Source organism: Culex pipiens, chromosome 3, assembly GCF_016801865.2.
Source record: "Culex pipiens pallens isolate TS chromosome 3, TS_CPP_V2, whole genome shotgun sequence".
Taxonomy (NCBI): domain Eukaryota; kingdom Metazoa; phylum Arthropoda; class Insecta; order Diptera; family Culicidae; genus Culex; species Culex pipiens.
Genome location: NC_068939.1, coordinates 74,481,786 through 74,508,508, shown reverse-complemented (window position 1 = coordinate 74,508,508; position 26,723 = coordinate 74,481,786). Strand labels below are relative to the sequence as shown.

At 35.4% G+C, this 26,723-nt stretch overlaps 1 protein-coding gene across 7 annotated transcripts in view; it reads right to left on the bottom strand.

Annotated features, from left to right (window-relative positions):
- The window catches only part of LOC120422433 (hepatic leukemia factor), a 114,834-nt gene that overhangs the window by 71,392 nt on the left and 16,719 nt on the right, over window positions 1–26,723 (bottom strand). Inside the window, exon 1 of one of the 7 annotated variants that reach the window (XM_039585858.2) lies at window positions 3,703–5,039. The exons of 5 other annotated variants lie outside the window; for them this stretch is intronic. In XM_039585858.2, coding sequence (XP_039441792.1) covers window positions 3,703–4,207 — 505 coding nt within the window. In that variant the 5' untranslated portion in view covers window positions 4,208–5,039. Of the gene's footprint in view, window positions 1–3,702; window positions 5,040–26,723 lie in introns of those variants that run through there. One more of the 7 variants, XM_039585859.2, reaches the window with a different exon arrangement.

The window sequence follows — 26,723 nt, the reverse complement described above, 5'->3', positions numbered from 1 at the left end:
CACATTAATACTAAAAATTATCCAAACAATGTTGCACGGAAAATTCCATTCTCGAAATCGAATCAAATAAATTCCTGCTTGGTTCTCAAATTCATGAACACAATTCACGATTTCCAGAAATATTTTTTTTGTGTGGCTTCATAAGCACTATACGTTATTATTAGTTAATATTAGTTTAAAATAAATAAAAGTTTTGATTTTGAAGCCCGAATTTAATGTTTGGTATAAATTTGGAAAAAGAAAAAAAATATGACATGATGTAGTCATTCTTAAACGAAATTTTCAAGGGAAAAGTGTACGATACCATCCTAGCTAAAATATAAAATTGTCAATATATACAGCGATTCCATGTCAAACAGGAAGTCTCCAAATCAAAAGTGCTTCGATTTGGCTCTAATTTGGCATGGAAGTTCCAACTTGGCCAACATAATAAGAACCGTCTTTTTTTTGTTTGGTGATTAGGGTGCTCTTATCCAATATAGGGTGGTCCAAAAAATGTCAATTTGCGTCGATTTTCGCAAAAAGCACATTTCCGGAACTAATTTTAGAGTTGCCACGTTTCGAAAGAAAGGTTATTAGTTGGGCTTTTAAGAAAAAATATGTTGATGTTCGAAAAAACAAGCTGAATATTTGAAAAGGTCCTATGAAAATTTCATTTGCTAATTTGAAGGTCTCGGGGCCAAAGCTTACAACCAAAAAAAAAATTCCTTGATTTCTTGTAATAATTTACATAACATATCCAAAAATTGCGAATAACCATCAACACGATTCGGAGATATGATTTTTTGAACATAAAAACTGGTTTTTTCGACGCACCGCGCGCATGAGCGGGAAAATGACGAAAACGGGTAAAAATGAACTTTTTTCAGAAAGAAATCCTAAAAATAGTCCTGTGAAGTTAAATTTACTGGTTTACCCTATCGTAAACCAACCTAATTTTCAACCAAGACAAAAAAAAACTCTTCTGAAGACACCAAAGCTCCAAAACTTCATCATTCTTTGGAAAATTTTCACTTAACTTTGGGATCTCGTCTACTGTGTTATAATAAAATGGTTTAAATAAAGATTTATATGAGTATCCATTATTTAATCCAACGTTTAAAAATAAATTAAAGTCCAATATACATTTAAATAAGAATCAATATTATTTTAAGAGTATTGAAAATTGAGACATTTTTTAAATTCAAATATGTTTCAATTTTTTAATAATTGCAACCTGAATGTTGTGTTACAATAATTCCCGCAAAGATTTCAGTTCTATCCATTTTGATAAACTTAACAGGAATATCTTACAAGACTTTCTAAACTAAATAATTCACTAAATCGTTGTAGACCTATCATCTATTAATTGTAGTATCGATGAAACAAGAATTTTAACATTTTTAAAATTATAATTCAGTAACTAAGTTGATTGAAATCCACAATTTTTGATTTTATTTTTGTTAGTTATGTTCACAATGCTAACATGTTTTTTATAAGTGTTTTTCGGTTTTCTTTTTTAACCAACATTACTTGTATCCATTGAGAAAAATGCCTTACACACAACTAAAAGGATCCACCAAAACTCTCTACTGTATTTACAAAACTCTTGTTAGTCGATAAACTAAAGAAATAAACTGAATTGAATTGAATTGCATTTCACAATGCAATGAAAGCTTTGTTATGTGTAAAAAACGTGATATTTTTTAGAAAAAACTATCCATTTAATTTAAGTGGATCATCATTGTAAAAGAAACACTAACATGACACAACGGTGTAACAGATAACTTGCCAGCATTTCGTTGCCTCTGTGCTCTCTTGTACTAAGCTTGCTGGGATTCCTCTCTAGTTAGAACAAGAGATCACATAGGCATCGATTTGTTTGGTGAGCTTTTGATAAATATATCTTATTAATTTTGAAATGATTGTTTTAAGTTTGAAAAGATTGAGTTGAGTATTACTCAAAAGATTTGTTTAAAAGTTATTGTTATTTTTTAAGTTTTTCAAGTTTCAATGAAAACCTTGTAGAATTGATATTTTTAAATTATTTCTAACTATAATAATTGAATTTCCAAACATTTTTTTTTTGTTTTAAATCAAATAGAGCACTTTAAGACTTTTTGAAAATTTTGAATTTTGGTGTCACAGACCGGAAAAAAGCATGTTATGATCGTTTTAGCTTAAAAATTATTTCTTCTCACAACCATACCCAGAGTTGAAGGAATTTTTGCCTTCCTCACCTCACTGAGAAAAGGCTATAAAATCACTCGAAAAATGAACTTCTTAATACAAGCTCCTGAACCGACTTTAACGTACAAATATCGATTCAGAATCAACAACTCACCAAGTGTCTGAAAATCTGTATAAAGTTTTTAGCACTTAAGTGTTATTCATATACTTTTTGAAGCGGATCTCAAATAGTTTGATAAAAAAAAAGATTAGCGAATCCATCAAGCGACCCATCCTAAGATGTGTAATCATAAGATTTTCCAATAATTTGTAATTTGCTCTGTAAATTTATTGAACCTTGGACTATCGTCTTGTTTTTCTGATTCTATCAATTATATTTCATAAGTTAAACAACATTTGAAGAAAAGAAAAAAAACAAGTTTCGTAGAAAGAATTCTTATAAGTGAATTAAGGAAAGAATACAAAATTTAAGAATAAACCGATATTTTGTTGTCTCATATTCGTGATTAAGTCACAATATTTTCTGGTTTGATTTCTCACATATTTGATAATCTCAATGATTGTTAATTCGACTGAAAAAAATCTTAACATGTCTTTTTCAGGAATTTCAAAATTATCGTGTCTTGTCAAAATATAATCAATTGCATAATAACTCAAATAATACTTGCTCTTCAAGACAGTTTTAGCCCTCATCTTGATGAATTCACTGTTATTATTATTAATATTAAGTAGTTTAGAGTGATTTATGCCAAATTTTTCATACAAAATTATCTACCAGCTTAGATTTTGACAAGAGATATGCAGGATAAACAAAACCATGCTGAAGTAATTTCGTCTACAGTCCACTGGTTCTTCTCTCTTGAAGCAGACGTGGCTGACAGGTTATGGTGCTCGCTTTGTATGTGGATGATCTTGGGTTGGATTCTCATCAGTTCGAAGCTCCTCGGGAGCCAAATTTACTGATCTTCTCACACTCGAAATCTAGCGGACTGTATTTTCACGGATTCATTTTTTTACGGAACAAAAAAACGCGTGTTCTGTTTGACATCTTGGCAGTTCTATTTCAAGACAGTGCAGGTTAAAACAAAACATATAATCAAGGCAATTCACATTAAAGGTGTAAACAAAGATCTTGTCAACACTCAACAAACTTGGATTGTGCAAGTCTAAGTGCAGAAATCCTTAGCCAACAATACTTAGCTATTGCAAGATCACTTTTTTAAACTAGAAATGGTTTTTTATTGCCTTTCAGTTCATCAAAAAACACATTTTCCTCCGTAACCGTACTTTCAACAAAATGCTTTCTTCTGCGTAAAATAGTTGTACTCTTTATCAACACTCAAGCCCCACGAAGCTCTCCCGAATGCCATAACCAACAGTGGCATAACTCATCGCAGATGATCGTTCACAACACCATGTTCCCATTACGGGAATAGCAGCTTGTCCTACATTATCGTTCTTTTCGATCACTGATAACAGTTCCACCACAACTTTTCATATTTTCTTCCAAAAAAAAGCACCCAAACACATTACCGTTCAGATAGGCGTGGTGTCTCCAGAGCTGCTGCACCTGATACTGCGTGATCGAGTTGTTGTTGTTCTGGTTGACGATCGCGTTATTGTTGTTGTTATTATTGTTGTTGGCCTGATTGTGATGGATGGCCTGCAGAAGCTGCGACGTCGGTGGCAGACTCTGGCTCTGATGGATCCCGTTCAGGCCGTTTGTGTTGTTGGTTCCGAGGAGGGTCTGATGGGGATGTTGCTGCTGTTGATGTTGTTGGTGTTGCTGCTGCTGGCCGAGCCCGTTGACGTTGCCGGTCAGGTGCTGCAGGTTGTGAACCACCTGCTGCAGGGGCATACCAACGGGCAGGATCGGCGGCGGCGGCATCGAGTTGAGCAGCTGGTTGGTGGAGTTCCCGGTGGCTGAGGCACCGCCGTTCGGGATGATCTGGACGTGCGGGGAGGGGGATGGAGCTGGGGGTCCCCCGCCCAGGTTCATGCTGGAAACCGGGGGCAACGGTTGGAATTCCATGTTCATTTTGTTTTTGGGGGGTTTGGGGGTGTCTTCACAAAGCTTTCACTTGTTTTGGGGGGAGGTTTCTTCCTGGAGCGTCCACTCGCCACAACAACTATACAGCTGCGCGGTACACCTGATGTTCTAGCAGGTCTAGTCACACACTTAATCACTTGTTCTTCCTCTCTTCTTGGTGGATGTCCTCCGCGCGAAACCCCTGAAAGGGTTCAAGGCATTGGAGGCTCGCGCGACAACAATCGTCGCGATTCTTCTTGGGGGTGTCAGGAGTACGGCAGACACTTGTCAAATTCGTAAAACATTTGGCCCACCACTGCCTCGCGGTAATCCCTGAGAGAGAGAGTGTAATCCAAGTGATACGGCGTGTTGATAACACACTTCACGAGCACGTTTTTTTTTGTTTTCGAAGCTACCGCCTCAGCGCAAATGCAAATCCAACTCCAGCTGACCTTGGTCGTGCTATTCCATGCGTTTCGCGCACACACACACTTTTTTTCAATTCAAATTAGCTTCTGTATTCTCGCACTCACGATCGTCACACGATCACACTTGTCAAAGAGGGCCCTTCGTAACCCACAAGCCTCAGAAGATCTCACCGGGTTTTTGCTGCTGCTGCATTCATTAAAGCGGTATCACACGGTGACTGCATGTTCACCGTCAATCAACACTCAAATTCTCACACACACGCAGATATTCAACGCCACACGATCAGGTTCTAGCGGAACACTTTCCCCACACAGCGCTAGTGTCGTTCCCGCAGGAGACCTGCAGTTAATTGCGCAAATTACACTCCACGACCCGCTGGCGCGCACGCCGTATCAGCTGTTCTACGCCGCGATCACTACCACACAGAACTCGCCGCGATCACGCCTGTATGCGCACACCCAGAATCCAGAATCAAAACAAATCGGCGCGTAGAACGCGGCTTCAGCGAGGCTCCCAAAAAAAAAGGAAAGAAAAGAGAAAGCTCCACACACAATGCACACACCGGTCACCTTACGCACGCGCGTCTACAGCGATCGACGAATCCCGACTCATCGGACGGTACTGTCTCAAGGGTTTCCAGAGACCCCGCGCCGGAGTCCGAAGTCGCGCGCGCGCGAGAAATTGCGAGAAAGAGACGGCGGAACCTGAGGAGGACCCCCACCGCTCTGCCAAAAACCCAAACCAACGAAGAAAGGTAAGAGACACGACCAAGTTCCGCCAGCGCGCGCCAGGTGACCGCGCGGTAGAGAGGGGGAGAAATGGCACGGTCGAGAGTGAGAGTGAAAGAGGAAGTTCGGCGACGACGACGACGCGAGGTGCCCGACGTACGAAGCGGTATTGAAATTGAAAACTGAACGATCGTGCGCTCGCGCGCGCCCGCGAAGATCCAAGTTCCGCACACTACGTGATGTTTACGCCAGGTTCCCAAACAGAGTCGTCGCAGAGAGTTTGTAGTGGTGAAGTCGCGGTGCTACCACTACAGCTGCGAGGCAGCTTAGTAGATACCGGAACCGATCGGCGAGGAAATGCAGCGCGCTGACGAGCTTTCCAGCGATTCGATCTACACGCAGACAGTCGTAAACCGCACCAACACCAGCAACTCCAGCAATAGCTGATAGCTATCGTGATCGAAAGTGAGCTTGATCAAACATTACTTAATGCTAATACATGGGGAGAGGTGCTTCTTCCAGCGCTTCGCGCTGCCAGTGCCGATTAAATGCACTGGGCGCAACAACATAAACACAACTACACACAGCCATGGCTGCGGGAATCGTTCATTATCTCATACAAGTCGGCGAGCGTGTCATAGCCGACGACGGCGAGTTGCAATTGTGCAACTGTACTGGCAGTGGTACGCTACACTACTGGTACAGTTTATTAGGGGAAATATACCCATTTTAATCACTCTAAGCCGTTCGACCAATTCTCATCACTTTTGCCGTTTTCCGCTATTAAATCAACATTTTCAGATGTATCAACAATGGAGAGTTGCTTGCTCACTTTTACTTGAGCTATTTATTACTTTGGAACAGTCGAAAACACTTTATGAAAGCTGTAATTCATGATCAAAGTACTGATAGGCCGATAATAGAAATAGGCTGAAAAAGGGTATAGTTCCCCTATGTTATGGCGAGCTCGAACGCGGACGCGTTCTGACACATTCGCAGCGTGCGGGTTTCAAGATCAAGTTCTTGGCTGCGCAGTCGGACGCACGGCTGCTGCTGCTGTCAGGCAGGCTGTTCTGACGAGGACTGGGTGAAAGTTCAACGATGGTGATTTGGATTTCGGGAGACTGTCAGATTTTTTGGTTTTTGGCGATTGGAATTGACTCTATACTTCTCATTTTTTTTTTAAATAACTTTCCAATTTATCTCGTGTTAAGGAGATTAACCAATTCTTATTGCTTGATAAATTTTACTTCTCAATTTGACGTTTTCCGCCTTTAATTGTTAAGTAAATATTTATATTAGTGAGAATTTAGCCAAGATGTAGCTATTTCAAAACATTTTTTTTGAAAATTTGTGTAAAATCATCATAAATCATCAATCATAAATTTAAGTCAGCATTTGCTTAATGAGTGTTGTTTATATTTTTCTGCTCAATTTTAGATTTTTTACTCGTTCTCCTCTTTTTTTGCCATACAGTCAAGCGACAATCGCTTCAAATCATAAACTTAACAAACTTCATGTGGTCTTTGAAAATATATTATTACTGTAAAGGAATGTTTTACTCTGAAGGAAAAAAATCAAAAGTTTTTTTTTTAAATGAAAAAGCTAAAAATATGTTTAGCTTGTTAACTTGCTGAACTGATGAAAATTCATCATTTTCTGATGTAATATTACACAAAATTTGTCATCATTTCCTGATAAATATTACCAGCTTTTTTTTTCTTTGTATGATCAATATTTAAACATGCCAACACATCCGTTCTCATGCTTTTTTCAAGAATTCTGATGTATTTTTTACATTTTTGTAATAAATAATTAGGTGTGTCCATGAGAGCGAAATTCCCCGTCTTAATATTTAGAAAAGTATAAAGCTTCTTAGCTTTTTAGCAACAATGATTTGAAAATGTATTGAAAAAATACATTTTCGAAAATTGCAATAAATTTGCAATCTTTTTGAAGCAATTTGTACGTCTTGTGTAAACCTAAAAACAGCTTTTCGAAGGTTGCAAAAAAATATTTAAGGTTTAAGAAAAATCGACGAAACGCCTCCGCATAAAAGAGGCTAATTTCTTGAGATCAGAGATTGATTCAAACACAAATACATATAAAAAGTTTTTTTTTGTATAGTGGTTTGCAAGACAAATAAATGTTGAACTTGCATTACATTTTTTGAACAAGCATCCCAATCCATTTTGAATTTAACGTGAAATTTAACAATATTCTAAAATCAATGCATTTTTGTATTTTTTGTAAATATTGACGGAATTATCAAGTAATCACAAAAAGCAAAAGGGTAGGTTCATTGCAGTTATTTTTCAACAAAACGCGATTTCAATTAGTAAGAGTTTTGGCTTTTTGTTTGTTTAGTTATTTCTACAAATTTATTTAACCCTTTTAAAATTTAAATTATTTAGTTTCAAATTGAAATAAAATAATGTTTTTTGCAAGAGTGCCCAGATTTCTTTTTTAACTGAAATCATTTATTTCAAATTATCGAGTAACGTTGAACATTCTTTAAAAAGTAACATACAGTAGATAAAGCAGACTTGCTTAGAGTCAACATTTTATTTATTTTCGTATTTTTTGTATTTTATTCGAAAACTTACTGAATTAAATAATATTTTCATTCTCTGTAATAAAAATTTGACTACCATTTTTTTCCAAAAGAAATTAGATGATTTAGACTTGGATTATTCAACATTAAATGAATTTTGTTTCATAATATTACTTATGATCAAAACTCCAGCCTTCTAAGAGTATTAAAAAAACCTGAGCCCCTTGTAATTTTTACGATATTTTATAATTTGGTTTGATGGTATCCGTGTAAATCGGAAATAAAGACTTTATTACAGATTATATTAAAAAAAATACTGGGCCAAAAAATTTAAATCAAAGGTTTGACAAAACTGTTAAATTTTGGTTTGACTTGTGAATTCGGGAAAACTTTATAGCTTTATAAATAAAACATGTTGAGAAAAAAAACTATACAAAAAGTGGGCATGTGCTTACCCTTTGATTTATTATTATTTTAAGCCAGTTTTACAAATCCAATTAAAAATCTTTGCTTTAGATAAGTTATGAATAATCTAACGGTACTTAAAAGAAAAAAAAATGGTGAAATTCATGAAGAAAAATTAAAGCTGATTGACAATAGAATATAAAGAATTAAAACTACTTTCTGTACTTTGTCGTTCCATGAAATTTGATGTTTTAGAATTAAGAAACCCTTAAAAATTGCAGGTTTTGAGTTTTACGGTTTTTTTATTTGCTCAAAAATATGCAAAAATATGTTTCAAGAAATCGTTCAACAAATTCAAAGACTCTGGGTTATGATTTTATCAGAAAACGTAGTTAAAGTTAAACAACAACAGTTAGATTTTTAAGGAAAATCAAAATGATCTACAATGCTGAAAGCGGAAGGACTTTTTTTTTGAAAAGTTAATAGAAATGCAAAACGTCATTTTTTCATTTTATTTATTCACTCATTTAAACCTTCAAGAAACAATGTTAATTTAAATCGCATTCACTCAACTTTCTCGGAGTGGATTAAAGAATTAAAAAGCAGCTTGTTTTATTTTAAGTTGTATGATTTTTGTACTTAAAAGTAATCAAGCTACGGTTTATCTGTTTTTTTTTAATCAGAATCAATTTTAAATAAATTTAAAATTTTGAATTTTATAACCCCTGGAAATATGAAGTTCTTGTTTTTAAACAAGTCAACATTCAAATTTGAGAGCTGCAGAAATGATCAGAAATAATTTGGAAATTGTGCTGCCTTCAAGTAAGAAATTTCTCTTTAAAAATATCAATTTTAATTAACTTATCAAAAAGCTTTTAATTATAAAAATAATTTCAACACTTAAAGACCATTTGGAAGACCAGATATCATGTCAAAGCTCGATTAACAAGCTTATAATATTGTTGGCATCAATATTTAAACATGCTTTTCAAAAAATTTTAAAGAATTTAATAGATTTATTTTTAATATGCTTTAAAAAAAAAGCAATTGAGTTGAACTTAAGTTGTGTTCAGTGAATAAATTAGTTTTAAGTGACCTTGTCAATGTTTTTGAAAAATGCCAATCATTCAGAGATCAACTTTTTTTTTTCAAAAATACGAATTCAAAACGAACAATACTGAGCTTGATAAAGAAGAGTTTAAAATTTCTCAAGTAGTAGATTTCAACTTTGTTTGAAAAAAATAAGGTTAAGTAATTATAACTATGAAAACATTGATAAATAAGATTATTTTGTTTCATTGCTTGAACAATTAAAATTAGTTTGAATTCAAATGAACTGCATTATCGGATTTTTGTACAATTCTACACTTAAAACAATTAAAATTAATTTATAAGTTACACGTTTTAAGTAGAGCAATTCTCTACGAAATCAGTCTTTTTTCTTCAATTTTATTTTTTGTATTTTTTAATCCGACTGAAACTTTTTTGGTGCCTTCAGTATGCCCAAAGAAGCCATTTTGCTTCATTAGTTTGTCCATATAACTTTCCATACAAATTTGGCAGCTGTCCATACAAAAATGATATGTGAAAATTCACTTGCATGGCAATATCTCAGCAACTAAGGGTCGTATCAACAAAGTACAAAAAAGCAAAATATTGAGAATTTTCCCAGCTTTTCAAAAAAATTTTTTTTCAAAAGTGGGCAAACATTTGAACTTTTTTAAAAAAAATGAAAAACTGCGACTATTTTCAAAAAAGTTACCTAAAAATGGATTTAACTTGAAAACGGTGCACTTTATCAAAATTTCACTAAAGTACTTTTTGATTGCAAATTTAATTTTACATCAAAAAATGAAGTTGAAAATTTTTGCGACGAATATTTCGATTTTTCTAATAAATCAGTATTGATTCAAAAATTCATAACTCGGTCAAAGATTTTTTGCACAACTTGGAAATTTCTGAAAAGTTGGCATTTGATGTCCTCTAAAACATATCAAAAAATAAAAAAAATTAAAAATGTTTTTTTTTTTGCATATCAAGTTTTAGGGACAAAAAGTTAAATAAAAAATCACAAAATTTTTTTACCGTGTATCATTTTTTTCCAGTGCGGGCCGTACCCATAGCTACAACTTTGCCCAAGACACCAAATCGATGAAAAAATTCCTTCAAAAGATACAGATTTTTGAATTTTCATACATCATTTTTGTATGGACAGCTGCCAAATTTGTATGGAAAGTTATATGGACAAACTAATGATGCAAAATGGCTTCTTTGGGCATACTGAAGGCACCAAAAAAGTTTCAGTCGGATTAAAAAATACAAAACATAAAATTCAAGAAAAAAGACCGATTTCGTAGAGAATTGCTCAGCAGTCCTGCAAAAAATATTTGAAGCGCTGATAAAAAAAAATTAAAAATTAACGATTTCAAAAGAATTTCTAAATTTATAAATTAAGCCCATCATTTTAAAAAGTCGCAAGTATGTGTTTAATCCCATTCAAAAGGATTCGCTTTGTTCTAAAATTTTAAAACTATTTTTATTATTGAAAATCGAACCAATAGTTTTCGAGTTATCACCAGTTGAGTAAATTGAAAGTGTTTGCTTTTTTTTTTTGTATTTTTGTAATCATTTAGCAAAATAAATGTCATCATAACACGTTCCTATTATTAAAGGTATTATGGATTGAAAAGTGCTCAAATTTGAAACAAATTTAAACACTTTCACACAGTCAATATTACTGTGAGAACTGAAATCAGTCAAATGCATTTTGTAATTTATTTTTTTATTCTCTAAATCTAAATCCTGTGCAAGCATTTATCGATTCTGACCTCACTATTGAAACGTGCCTTCAAAATAATAAGTTATTTAGTAAACCTACAATCTCCAAACTTATTTATTTCCCATGGTAATTTTAGACAACTTTTTATTCAATTTTTAAGGATTTTTAATATGCATTTGTCTCCTTGCATTTTTTTTCAGAGTTCAACTTTGTCCAATATTAATTTTTAAAATGTGATAACAAACTATGTGACTGAAAAACTTAAAAAAGCTATGACTGAAAAATATAAAAAGAACAAAAAATTGGAAAAATAACAAAAATTAGCAATATATATTCAATTAAAAATACTGTAAATGAAACAACAAACACATAAATTAAAAGAAGTCATATTTTCATAGAGCAAAGTTGCTCAAAAAAGAAGGTCAGGTGGTTGTCAATATTCAAAATTTAAAAATCAAGCAATCTTAAATCAATATTAATCAAATCAATCAATAAATCATTTGAATTTTTATGATGAAAATGGCATAAATTAATTATTCATAATTTTGTTATAGTGTGATGTTGGTAGTTCCATCCCACCAAGAGCAAAATCGAGATTTTTTGCGTTTCACATAATGAAGGGGTTAATAATGAAGATGGTTAATTAATATCAATTTCAGTATTTCTAGCAAAATACTTTTTTTTTGTGGTTTCAAATAAGTTCGGAAAAGTCGCTTTTAAATTTTGAAAATCACATGGAATGATTCCAGAACTCTACAGAAATAACCCACTTTCAATCAGTAATCCAATCACGCTTCTGTGAATTTCAATTAAAAATTCCCACCACGCGACAGCCCACTTCTCAGCCATAATCTCCAGAGTCCAATTCCAACGGTTGCATTAGATTAAAACTCCGCGTACGATCACAGCACCGCGTGTCCAACAACACACATCAAATTGCGCTAAAATTCAATCAAGTTCCTTCGGTAGGAAGAAACCCTGCAGGTGACCGAGGGGGTTGGGGGTTGGACAGTCGGGAAATAGGAAAAGTCAGTCACTAAGGCGTTTCGAATTGTGTGATACACTCACTCGATGAGCTCCGCCATCCGTGTCCACACCGTCAACACATCTGCCTAACGGGGAGGTACCTTAGGAAAGGGGGGTTGGGGAGGATTACTTCAAGGGGTATACTAACCAAGTAACCAGAAACGGAAAAAGTGACTTGGCTTGGCTTAGTGACTGCTACTACGAGGAGAAGCTTAAGGCAGAGAAAAAAAGCAGCGAAGAAACAGTCGGAAGAGGTTGGTTGAGGAAGTGTTCAGCGCTGTAGTAACCAGCGCTAAGCCAGAAGGAAAAACCGAGGGCTCACCGCAAGACAGCGTGAGGCAAGAGCCAAGCCAAGTCAGTATATAGGAAGCGAAGTGTCTTTTTTTAATGCAATGTATAAAATCGTTAAAAATCCACCCCGATGAAAGCGAAAATTGAAACAGAGGAAAAACGCAACGAGAGTAGTCGAAGAAAGAGACGAAGCAAAAAAAGAGCTAAAGAGTATAGTCGGTAAATGGAAGTGAGCAATGTGAAGCGTGGAGAAATGGTCAAAAGCAGGGCTTGGAAGCAGTAAATAGGCACTAAGTCACAAACACTAAGGAGGCAAAACACTCACACTAGGTTGCAATTTAAACAGATTTTAGTCTGAGGAAAGAGAAACCTTTCTCTTTTCGCGGCTCATACTTGAACAAACTTGCAGAAGACTTGAGCGAACAAGTCGAAAAAAGCCTCATCTTAAGATGAGGTTAGGCCTTAACCAATACCATCGCGATCGGCTGAGGTGAGGTGTAGAGGATTCGAAAATTGGACGGTTTAGAGCGGGAACACGTGGCTCTGGGGGGGTTGGAGGCTGGAGTCCGGACCTTTTTTTGCTGCCGATTACAACAGAATTGGTCGGGAAAGTATTGAATCATAGGCCGACGTCGCCGGGCGAGACATATGATCGAATCGATGAAAGCGAAAGGGGATGTTGAGGCTTTTTTTGTTGGTTTTTTCGTGGTTCATGGTGGAATGACTGCGAGATGACTGGACTGACTGGTTCGGGAGTGGAGAATTGCTGGCTTTGAGAAGTGAAGTTTTTGCAGCAGATAACTTTTTGAAATTTTAAAAATAGTTTTTAAAACTTTTGTTGTTAAATTACTGAAATTTTAGCAATTCTATGCAAAGTTAACTCGAACTGCATATCCGCCATCATACATTCACAATTAATTTATCATTACACCTAATCATTTCCCATATTAATTATCGATTCCTGTACGATCCTCATTCACTACCGATCCTATCAAAGCAGCATCAATTTTAATTTTTCAATTCACCCTCTCTGCGATCGATCGTGATCCCCTCAAAGCACTTTTAACACGCGAAAATCGTGACATTGCCATCACACATAAACACACACACACACGAATTCCAATCGCCAATCGATCCAAGGTGGAAGCTTCCAGCAAAAGCTCAACCCAATCCAATCACCACACACTCTTAAGGGGGAGGTAACACCGGCAAAACGAAGGGGCGTTAATTAATTTTCCTCGACGTCGTCGTCGTCGTCGAGTGCGCCGTAGTTTTCCAACCTTCCCCTTGTTATTTTCCCCTTGGCGAAAAGGGGAAAAAATCGACGAGGAGGCAGATTTTCCCACGCGCGAAATTCCACACACTCGGACTCACAAACAGGAAACCGGAAAAGCGCCTCCTGCAAAAAGGCCGACGGATACCGACGGCGGTCAATTTGTAACTGAATTAACATATTGACATCGACGCATGTGGCCTGGAACGTGCGAGGTTTCTTTTTTTGGGATCTTCTTTTTTCGAGTGTCGTCCTGTTCTGTCCAGGTTCTCTTGGAAAAGTACTTCGTGTTTTTCCTATCATCATGTGTGTGTGGGAGAGTGTGCTTGTGTCAGTTTTTGGCTCTTGCTTTTCCTCGGTCAACCTGGCTTTTCCAGGTGACTGAGAGGCACTGTGAAAATCACTCATTAATATTTGAGCATATTACAGGATTTTGAAAATTGTTGAGTTCTTTCTTGTTCAACTTTGTTTAAAAAATCTTTTTATATTTGATAACACCTAAACTCCCAAGCTCGAGAAAAAGGGAGAATTTATGTGGAAATTCTCCCATTTTCTCGAGCTTGGGAGTAAAGGTGTTAAGGTGAATAAATTGCACATAAAACGTAATATATTTCCTCATTAAATTCATAGTTCCAATAAAATGAAGAAAACGGTATTTCAGCACAGTAAAAAAATTAAAATTCAAATATTTTAGGTTAAAATTTAAAAAATTCAAGTTAGCCTTCAAATAACATCATTTTAGAAGTTTGAAAAATACTTAATAAATTTAAAAAAAACATCAACTGGAGAAAACATTTTGTTGTGATTGTTAAGAATAAGTATTGCTTTGAAAAGTATAAAAATGATTGTGCTATTCTTTTAACCTATTTCAAATTTAATTCAACAAAAGTTTTGTTAGAATTAAACAGTTCTGAGACAAACTATGAAAAAATGCATTTCAAAGATTTGAGAAAACTTTCAACTGGGATTAAATTTTTAAAATTTGCCGTCAACTGTGGTGAATCGAGAACGCTTAAAAGCTTCAAATATTGTAATCGATGTGCTCGTTTTGCAGCCCATGTTTGTTCTAATTAAAACTAACAAAACATATCAAAATATTGACGGAGGAGTATTTTCTTGATGGTTAAATGAGAAGTACTGCAGTTCATCATCAGTTTTCTAGAATGCAAAGATACTGTGGAAAACCTAAAACAACAAGATTTATGGAAAAGTTGTATGTATAGAAGAGATTACACACAAAAAAATGATGCACGGAAAAAATTTCAATCCACTTTTTGTCGGTACATTTTTTCCATAAAAACACTATTTTGATTATTTACGATTTAGAGGACATACAATTTTTCGAAAATTCCAAGAAGTAAAAAGTTGAGCTTATTCTTTTCATTTTGCTTTTATGAACTTTATTGATACGGCCTTTGATTGCTGAGATTTGGCCATGCTAAGATATACAAAACAGGAAACCAAATAGATTTCTCAGTGCTGCTCAATAATCTTTCTTTTTCTGATCACCGATACCTCGAGAATTTCAATGAAAAATCAATATTTTGTGAAATTATTTGCTCTTTTCAATATTTTATTTTCAAATTTTGCGAATCGACAATTTGTCAAGTGACAAATTAAAAGCCCATTTGAAAAAAAAAAATTAACAAAATGCGAATGCCACTAAAAAGGTGAAAATAATTCCTGAAATATTTTCAAAATCTTTATAACATTTCATCTAGTTTCATTTCATTTCTAGTTTGTTCTAAAAAATATAAAAAAACATGTCAGTTTTGAACTTCAATCTTTCCTCAAAACTCAAAAAAAAGCTAATCATTGAAATTTTAATTGGAAAAAAAATGTTCAATCGATTTTAAACTATTTAAAATACAATACATCTAGAGTTTTTTGAATAGGTCCTATAAACATATGAAACACAATAGCATATAGGACCCTTTCAAAAAATAAATCTAGATATAATGTTTATTGTATTATAAATTTGAAAAAAAAACAATTGCAAAAATTGAGATTTAATATTTCAACACTTTCAGGCCTCATGGGTTATACATGACCCAAAAAAAAAATTGTTTGGACAATCTGTAAGTTTACATATTTTTACGTGCAACTTCTCACTATCCACATTTAATTTACATCGGAAAAGAGGTGATATCCAAACCTTAAAGCAACTTTTTTGGCCAAATTTTTTAACAGGTACCCGCCATTGTCATTGTCGAAAAAAGCAAAAACTGCTCGATGGTGGGTGATTCATTTTGTATTTTTTTTTTATTTCATTGATAAAAAAGGTTCTCAGATGACCAGTGAACATAAAATGTGCAATTCTTATTTTGACGATCAAAAATATGTAAAAAAATCTGTCGAAAAGGTTGGGTTATATTTTAACCTTAAAAAACTATTTATTTTCCTTGTTTTTATAAACTATTTATTTTTGTTTCAGGTTTATATTTTCATGAATCTGTATTTTTTTTTTCAGTGCTTCAACGAATAGTCAATTCCAGCAAAAGACTCACTCAGGAATAGAAGAACCTATCTTCTTCACTACCGTAGACAACGTCCTCCTATCCTCTTTTTCCATGACTGTGTTTCCGAGAAAAATGAAAAACCACCCCAAAAATATCACGTGGGGAAAACATGCGTACGCACTTCAAAATGGAACTCATTTCGTCGATTCCTCTCTCTCTTTCTCTTGCATAATTCGTTGCGGTCGCCACAGCACGAAGAGACACGTGAAGTGCCACGTGAGCTGAAGGGAGCAGAGTCAATAAAGCATCTCCCCCTGGGGGAGGGTGATTTTCCGAACGAATTTTTGATTTACACGCAAACCAGGATAAATTGATTTGGGCAAAGATAGCAAAAGTGTGTTCTGTTTTTTTGTGGAGCTCACTTTCGGTTTCGGTTTCAGTCTTGACGTTGAACCATGGTGAGAAAAATGCTCCCAGGATTACCTTGCAGGATTTGGGACTAAGTGACGCTGTACGCTGTGGTCTTCGATTGATGGAATAATTCAACGATCATCAATCGATGTCAGATTTGAGAGGAGGGGAGGCTTTCCGGGAATGTCTGACTTTGTGTTCAGCACTTGAAGGGAGAGTAGAATGTAGTCAGTGCTAGTAGAAATGCATAGTGAAGGCGAATTATAGCTGCTTTGAGGCTAAAATTCCAAATTTGTTGGCATTTCCAAAATAATCGCCTCTCAAAATTGGTTTAAATGAAAACTTTGACTTCCTCGTAAGCTTCCGAGAAAAAAGCTTCTTCCCCGTCTCAAAACTCATCAAACTCTGCGCCGCAAAGCCCCCCGAAAAAGCTTATTACGGCAGCATCGCATTTTTTCCGATTAAAAGTCAATTATCGGTCGTTTGCCCCTCGACGCCGTCCAAATAGAAGGCAATTTAATACTTTTTTTCGGGGGAAATTTCAGACCTGACGGACCGAGTGGCTGGCCACTTTTGGGAGCTCCGCGTGTGTTGAGTAAGACCCGTGGCCAAATTGCCGTGGTTGCACTTTGGAGGCAGCCTTTCTCGACTCGTCTTGGTCGGAAAATGAGACGCGCGTCGGGGGGTGAATGATCTGGCCGGCCAGCGTGGAGTTCATTTCCGCGTGGAAGCTGCCCAATCGAATCAATGGAGACTGACGATGGCGGGTTGATTGAACGCGCGCGCGAAAAAAGACGGAAAATTTGGTGGCGGCGGCGCCGACGACTGATAAGGTGTGGGGTTGGTTGGGGGAATCCGTGAATGGGAGCCACTAATCACCATTATTTGTAATTGGTGCGCATTTTTGAGGCTAACTGGGGAATAATGAACGACCATTTAATGTTGATTTTATGGATCGCCCAAATTCAAAAAATGCTAGCGTGACGGTATGAAGTTGAGTTATTCCTGTTTGATAAGTACTGGTATTGTGTTAAAGCTTTTCTGATTATTATAGTACCTTTTGTTAAATTTCTCACAAAGTTATCATAAGACTCCAAAATATCTAGGATTGAATAGAAAATTATAACTTTTTATGATGAGGCCACTTCTGATGTTTGACGAGAAATAAATATTTCGACTCGAAATAACAAATAATAATTTTTAAGAAAGTTATTTCAAAACATTCATAGAGAAAAAAGATATCAGAAATCTGGGCAACCTATCTTCACAATGAAGTTCGGCAAAGCTTTTCAAAAACGGAAGTCATTATTTTTTGTGAAACTGATTCTGCAATATTTTTAAGGTGCATTCTTGGTAAAGTGTTAAAAGCGATGCGTTAAAAGGCAATCCTGTTATGAAATATAACCGCTTAAAAAATAATGCTTGAACTTTTTAATGGTAATTTAAACAAATAAAAATAGAACCGTATCACTGCTAGGGCCCTGGGTGGGCTTCGATCTAAAAATTTACCGAAAATCAATGTTTCAACCAATCTTGAAAAAAAAAACATGGGAAAGAAGATTTTTTTCAAACTATTAGGGTTGGAAGCTTGACATGTTTTATATGCCATTTTCATTGTTTTTAAAGTGTTTTTTTAATTCTACGCATTTTTTTAAACGATTTATGATGATGATGCTATCATTCTATAGAACAAAATTCGAAAAAAAAACAAACAAAAACTGACTAAAAAATGAATAAAATACTGTAGGCTATGAGATGAAGGTGACCAATAGGCCAAATACTACCAGACACAAACATAAACTTAACAAGATAATTGCATATTATTATTTGTTTTTGAGTAAGTAAGCAAAAACCAACCAAATGGTTGATAAAATATTGCTTAAAACTATAATTGACATCTAATGAAGAAGGCTTAGACAAGAAAAACTTAAATCTAGAGACTTAAAGTTTTTTGTACAATAAAAGTTGCTCAAAATTATCCCCTGTACACGGCAAAAATAGAGGGCATTAGAAGATTAAAATATTTATAAATCTTGAAAATGAAATTCCTGATATGATATCTTGAGAAAACTTGTAAATATGGCTCAGGAAACCTTTTAAAATAACAGTCAAACTGTTAAAAAACTTTTTGAACAGCACACATTATAAAAACACCAAAAAATTGGCATCTTTGGAAAATCTTATTTTTGAATATGTAGCAATTCCTCACGAAAACAGCCAAATGAATTAGACCTTTTTTTTTTTGTTTGGCCATTAGGGTGACCTACGCCGTGTTAGGGTGGTCCAAAAATTGTCAATTTTCGTCAATTTTCGCAAAAACCACATTTTAAAAAAAATCATAACTCCGCACCATTTCAACCGATTTCAGCTGTCTTGGACGCAAACGAAAGGGTATTAGATAGGCTTTTAAGGAAAAATAGTTAAAAGTTTCAAATATCTAGCCTAACATTTGAAAAGGTCGAATGAAAACTTAAAATGCTGTTTTGAAGGTCTCGGGACCAAAGAGCCTATGACTGAACATATTTTTATCGGATTCCTCGGAAAATTTCACAATAAAAAAATGGTGAAGTTATGTTTTCAATATTCCGAGATTTGATTTTTAGAAAATAAAAACTGGATTTTTCAACGCGCCACGCACAAAAACGGGAAAATATGAAAATTTGACGAACAGCTGATAAAATTCTATGTAGACTTTTATGTTTTAAAACTTATGATGCAAAAATCATGAATACGCAGCAAAACATGAACCTTTTCAGCTATTTGTGTTTGAAAAATCTTGGGAAATTACATCCCTACTTACATTTCGCTTCAAATGATTTATTCACCTGAGCGACAAAGTCAATGTTAACAAGCCAAAGCTCATGCTGCTCTTAAAGCAAAAGTCCTTTCTCCGGGAAGCGGCCGCCGCCGGTCCGAAAACCACGAGCACGGATTTGAACAAAATACTCCGGTCGACCCGCCGGCATCCAATGAAATCTGATCCAGTGGGACCTCCGAAAGCCACCAAGTTCATCGCGAGACACCAAGGTGGGTTTGATGACAATTTTGAAATTTTTAAATAAATCTTCAATGAGTCAACTTCAAACAATGAAATTTTGGTATTTGTTGTCTCATTCTATTTTAAAATAATGGAAAAAAATTTTAAACCCACCGCGATCAACCACCGACCTGGCCGGCGGCAAGATCCGGCTGCGCGGCCGGTTGTCTCGAAACGGTATTAAAAATGTTGTACAAGGCCGCGCGGCGAAAGGAGAAACAAGGACCAGCTGCTGGAGCAGCAGCAAACAAAAAAAAACGTTAAAAAATAACAACGAAAAAAAAAACCGCTCAGTCTGTATAAAGTTGAATCTCAATCAACTTTTACCTCGTTCACAGTGTTCGCTCGCTTCAGCTCGTTCCCTTTAATCCGAGCCACGTTGAAATTCCACGCGATACACGTGTCCGCACCGGCCGTGTCCCCGTGCTTGAGCCTGTTGAGGCCACACCACAAAATGCCCCAGCAACAGGAGAGCAACACTAACAGCACAAAAAAAAGTCTAATGAAAGTGGTGGCTCTGAATGTTTCTCGAATTACTTGAAAAGAAATGAGTCAAGTGGAGTTTATTTGTTTCTTGAAGACTTTTTTTTTGTTGAAGTGTTCAATAATAAAAGTTTTCCTGTTTGGTGGTGCCGTAGATGTTAGAAGACAAGTTACACTCAAATGTATGTCATTTAAGGAAGTTTTACTAGAAAATTTGTATATGGATAGTAATCAAATTAAATATTCTCAAATATTATAATATAATAACAGGTTTTGAATAAAATTACATAGGAATTAATTAATCAGAAGGTTTGGTGACTTCAAAATAGTTGTAAATGTTCATTAGTATGAGCTTAGAAAAATATTGAAATTTGGCCTTATATAGTTTAATTTTTTTATTATTTTTTACTGGACACGAAACATAATTGTCCCAAGTGCAATTCTATAAAATTGAGAAATATGCGTATTGGTCAGAGTGAGGAACATAAACTTAGCAATGGGCTTATAATTTCAAATTATTTTTGATGTTTTAGTTTCCAAAATACACGAAGATTTTTAAAAAAACAATTCAATAATAATCATTTAAGGCGATACTCAGTGGGAATGCGTTCCACCTTAAGTGAACTGTGTTGAACTACAATTTATTTGAAATTATCTGATTTTCTGTTTCAAATATCAATCATTCCCCAGAAATCCTCCAAATGTCACAATAAATTCCAAACCCCCCTCAAACATTTCTCTAATCTCACGCACGAGGGGTCCACCGCTCGCGGCGTGGCCTTTGTCGTGGTCAGTCCCCTTTCCAGCAGCCATTTCATCCTCCTCTTACCCCTTTCGTACCACCAAAAAAACCGCAACCACACGCACAAAAGATATCCGCCAAATTCATGCGTACCAGCGCCGAAAAGTGAGAGTAGCCAACCAAGCGTTCCCAAGCAAACCAGACACTGTCAGACGCACAATCTGTCAGAAAGAGTGTGTGAGAAAGAAGGAGAGAGCGCGTGGTTGCGAAAAAGGACAGACAATCTGTCTGGCAGCACGCGGAAAAGAAAGTGCGTGCCACGCAGATGTGTGTGTGTGCGTGTGCCGAAAATGCTAGTTCGCGCACGCACACCAAAAAGAAAGGAGCAGACAAAGAAATGATCATCATCAGTCAGCGTTTTAAGAGCGGCGTGATCATTGTGATCATCATCATTTAAGTTTTGGTCGTGATCAGCAAATCGACGTCGTCGTGCTATCTTGTCGCACCCGCCATTTTGACGTTCCGAGAAAAACGCGTTTTAATGTTTGACCTTGAATATACAAAAACGAGCGCACGCAATGTAAACAATAACAAACACCTTTTTTTTTGGCTGACCATTCTGTGCATTGTCCCGAAGTTTGGTTGAAGTTGGTTGCTGGAGTCCCGAGTTATAATTACAAATGTTTACGGTAGTCTAGCTTGTACGTGCGACAAACGCATCCTGACTTTCCTGGCCTGAAATCCCTTTGGCCTTTTGTCGCACTTACATCAATTTTCATGGAGTGACAAGATAGCACGACAAGATTGAAACTACTTTCATATGTAAAGTGACAAAAATGCACGGAGTTTTTTCGGTTTTTGTTGAATATCTCAGGATTGAAATCGAATTTTGGGGATCTGTGAAGGTCAAAAGGTGAGGCATTGTGAGCTGCACAAAATGGCGTTCTTAACTCAATTTGGCCCAAAATGCACGTACGACAAGTTAGCACGATGGCGACGAAATCAGAGGGGATTGTACGCGGCGGACGAAAATTTGTGCGTAAGGTAGAGGGGGATGTTGTGGAATTTGAAAATTAATGTGTCAACTTCTAATATTTTCATGATCTTTTGTTCGAATCTAGGTTCGAATATATACATTTTGCTTTTAGGAAAATATGTTGACACAAGTTTTTTAGAATAGTATCAAACACGTGTTGGTACTTTTCGGTAACTATTTTCCTATTCCTTGTAAAGCAATGAAATTCATCATTTATAAATGATTGTCAACAAGGAGAACTAATTGCATGACAAAATTACAAGAATTTTGATGTGCATTTGTTTTAAAACAAGAACCTTCTGTTACTTCTAGTATGGTACATAAACCTTGAAAAATATTTGCAACGGCCTTATGAAAAAAAATATTTTCTACTTAATTTTATAACAAATTTTCAAATTATTTGTATCTAGTAAGATTGGCAACACTGCTGAGTAAATTTTATTTAGAAGTTATTCAAAACTAGCAATTTTCGTCATTTAAAACATACCGTAAATCGGGGTGACAATTCTAAATATTTTCAGTAGAACAAGTTTGTTTTTGAAAATTATGTTTTTTTATTAATGGAATAAAATTGGTTTTGGTGCTAACAAAATTTTAAATTTTTATTAAAAAAAAAGTTTTTTTAGAATTAGGATTAAATTAAGAACTTTTTATTAACTTTTTTGCAAAACGGTTACTTGTTTTGCAATACGAGCCGACAACAACTTAAGAAAAAAGGCCTACACTAACACCAAAAGCAACACGTTTAAGGGTGAGCCAGTGATGCCAGGAGACTTTCTCTGGAAATGCTACTTTTTGAAATTTTAATCCTAAATGTTTGTTTCAAATGGCATGAACAAGCAGCCACAAGAATGCGCTGAAAGAAAAAAAAAAAAGGCCGATAATAGAAATTGCTTGGGAAACAGGGCATTATCGTCAGACGAGAATAGGCTTTGGAAATATTTTTGTAAAATGCTTGAAAAAGTAATAAGAATAACTATTGATAAAAGTCAACATAATCAGAATTCCTCACAAAAAGCTGCTTATCTACTGGTTTGTGTACTTGGTTTAGTAAATTTTCAGAAAATCCCCATATAATAGAACATACTTCAGAAACCATCGCTTAGACTGATGAAAATGGGTATATTTCCCTTACATTTTTGAAAGGACAATGCATTTTTAGGGTTTTTAGAACGAAATTATGATGCAAGTGCTTTATTTTCTTCATAGAGGAAGTATACTCATAGTTTCAAAAATATCGAGTACTATAAAAATGTTATTGAAAAACAGATTTATTCTTGAGAAAATTGCTTCAAAAAATCTACTTAAATCTACTCACAACTGCCAACAAAGCTCCAACGAACCTCACACACAGACCTCTCGTTTGCCGGTCGGAGACCCCCGAAAAATCATCCGACGGGGTGCGTAGACCCCTCTTTGGATCTCTTTCTCCTCACTCTTTTTTCTTGTACGCACCGGAGATAACGACCCGTACGCATGGTCTGAACAAAAAATCAACGAAAAATTATGAGCCTACCACTTTCGTTGACCAGCACCATCTTTGGCCAGTGTTGAAAATGTGCGTAAAAGTGAAAATGCTGTGCTGCTGCGTCTGGACCACATAATCTCAAATTTAGAGTCGTAAAAAGAGCAGGCCCCCCCTTTTGCTAGATTAACATTTTTCGCGGCCCGGTGGATTTTAATCAGTTTAAACGTCTTTTATGACTAGTTTTTTGTGTGTCGGTGATGGTTTTTACAGACTAAGGCTTAGTGTGAAAAGATATGGTAAATTCATCATGGAAAGAAAAAAGTTTTTCCTCAATTGTGGGTTCGTACAGGTGTGATGAATTTCTGATGAACAAGTTTCACCTGCTGTGACTTTTGGTTGGGTTGAAAAGAATGTTTAATGTTGTCTTGATGACACTCTTGGAGCCACTGAATAAACATTTCAATTTAACAAAGAAGCGAAATTTTTGGGATGGAATTTACAAGCAAGGTCATTGATCTTGCTGGGAAATTTCATATTGAATTATTTTCATTTCATTCACATATTTTTTTTTTCAAACTATTAAAAATACATTGCAGCAATTAAAACCTTCAATTATAAAAAAATAGTTTTTGGATTTTTGGATCTGTGGTCTATACTATCGCAAGAATAAATCATTTCCTGAAATTGTCTGCCAACCCAAAACAATCCAATCTTTTTCAATTATCTCCAAATCTCCAAAACGACATTATTGAGCCCAATTGTCATTTCCCTTTCGGACAACTCTGACAGCCGTGGCCTTTCCCTTTCATCGGCTAGCCCCTCGCGCTTCAGAAGCTGCCAACTTCCGCTTGGAAAAGTCACAAAATGGCTGCCATTCCGTATTAACTCGCGCCAGTGAGCTTTGAAACAATGACAGCGAAAAATTAAAAATGTATGAACTTTAGCAAATAAACCTCCTCGGCGATAAATCTTTCACTTGTCCGACGGATCGGTGGACCCCCCCTGATCCTCCTCCACCTGTCCGAAAATTTTCCTCAAGAAAAACAATGGACTCTCGAAATGTGAATGTACTTTCGGACGGCCCCAGACGGGGTCCACGCGCAGGCCGGTGAAAGACCCCCGAAATCCGAAAAGTCAAAATTTTACTTTTTAAATCCAACCGACCGAGGGGTTGCACGGAGGCTGACGAGGGGAAAACGGCTTGAAGCCAGTCAAAATAAAAACCCCATTAAAGTCTTCACCAACACAGACTACACTGCATCGCCGCGAAGGAAAGGAAGAAAGCAGAAAGAAGAATTGACAGACAGAGACCCCTCGGAGGAGCCCGTGGGGGGTGCGACGAAGGAAAATCAAATTCAACCCCCTCGCCGTCGTCGTCGTCAGCCTCGGAAGAGATTTACCAAAAAATAAAAATTAATTTACACAAAACTACCGAAAAAAGCTGCCCGAGCTGAACGAAACGAAGCTTTTTCTTCTTCTTCTTTTGTATTCTTTCTCCTCTTGCTTCTTCTCTCTCTTCATCATCAGACCCCCAGACACAGACGCAGACTCGAACCGACCACCGAAACAACTTTCGATTTCATTTAGTAAAAGTGAAATTTTCGGCTACCCCGCGTCCGCCACTTTCAACCTTCTTGCCGCCCCTCGTGCATCTGCTGATGTAGCTCTGTCATGCTCTAGCTTCCGCCATCTTTCTTTGGGGCTGCCACTTTTTTTTGGCAGCATTGAGAAGGTTGTGGTACCAACAAAAAAAAGTTGCCCGAGCAAACACGATCAGAAACGATCGCGCAAAAGTGAACTTCGGGTTCGTCGCTTGGGAAGAGAGTCTTTCGCGAGCGCGAAATGTTACTCAATGCGATTGTAATCGATGTTGCTAGGTTAGTTTGCAGGAATCGAGACAAAGTTATTTTAAACCACATTTGCTCTAAGCAATGAGCAATATTTTTTCTATAAAAAAAGTCCAATAAAAATCCAAAAAAGCAAATTTTATTTTCTTTTGCTTTATAAGTATTTTTGAAAAACTCTATACTTTAAAGTGGTTCAAAAACTCCCAAAAAAGCCAAAAATAAAAATGTTATTCGTAGAAATTTTTAATCTCAAAACAGATTGTGAAAAAACTTGCTGTCAAAGATACTTTAATGTTTAAAATAAAAGTGCATCAATAAAATGACAAACAATTTTTTTTTTAAATTCAGAAAGTTAAAACAAACATTACCATCATCAACATTGGGTCTGGGGGTGAAATTGGATCAAACAAATTTCAGCATTTTTGTATGACCCAATCTCACCCCCCAGACCCAATGTCACCCCTGATGACGGAACATTTTAATATTTCTAAAAATTCTAATTAAATTTGAAAATTTTAAACGTGTTGACGAAATTTCTAGGTTTCTCTCTTTATTTACAATGAATTTGTTTTTGATATTATTATTTTCCAAAACTGCTGACTCATTTATTGCTAGAATGTGGTATTTACATAATTGCTCGGGTTAGTGAATTTTCACGATTTCGCAGACTGCGTGAAATTCGTGAAATTTGAAGATTTCCGTGAAATCTCGTAAATTTATCATTTTCTCAAATCATTGCGTAAAAATAACAACATAATAAACATTTCATCCATGAAGACTTTTAAAGTAAATTTTATTAGTTTTCAATTGAAAAGTCATCTGAAGCAAAACATACACTGACATAAAATTGTCACAACTTTTACTGACAAGTGAATAGTACGAATACTTAAATGATGTTAACAAAAATAAGTCATAGTAAGTTATCACAAGGATGATATCATCAATCATTTGATTGCAGTTATTCTCATACCAAAAAGTTTATTATTTGTACAAATGTTGGCTTTTTTAACCAAAACTTGTTAAAATTGACTAAACCTGTATTTTGTAATAAGTTTTTAGAAGATAGCACACATTTTAAAATTGAATTGATTTGTTTAAAAAAAAACAATTAAAAGATTAAATGAATAGTATTTTTGATGTTGAAAGAACATTTGAGATTTTTGCTAAGTCCTGTTTAATTTTCACGATATTTGTTTATTTGGGTGAATGGTTTCCTTGGAAGTAAAAAAATATTTTTTTTTTGTTTGTGCTGTTCTGATTTTGAACAACAATTTGAAGATTTCGTTACAGATTAAATTATTTTAGTTTTTTTTATTTCAATTTTAGTTTTTGAAAAGTGAGATGAAACCCTAAAAAAAAATTTTGCTAACTGTACTTTACAAAAGTTATTTTTATCATTTTGTCATAACAAGATTGTTAAATCTTGCTTTGATATGAAATTCAGTAAAATGTTAAAAAAATAAAATATAGGCAATTTAGCGCAAACTTTTAAGCTTATTAGTCGAATATTTAAAAAAGCATTTTAATAACTGAGAATACGCATGCATTACATTTCGT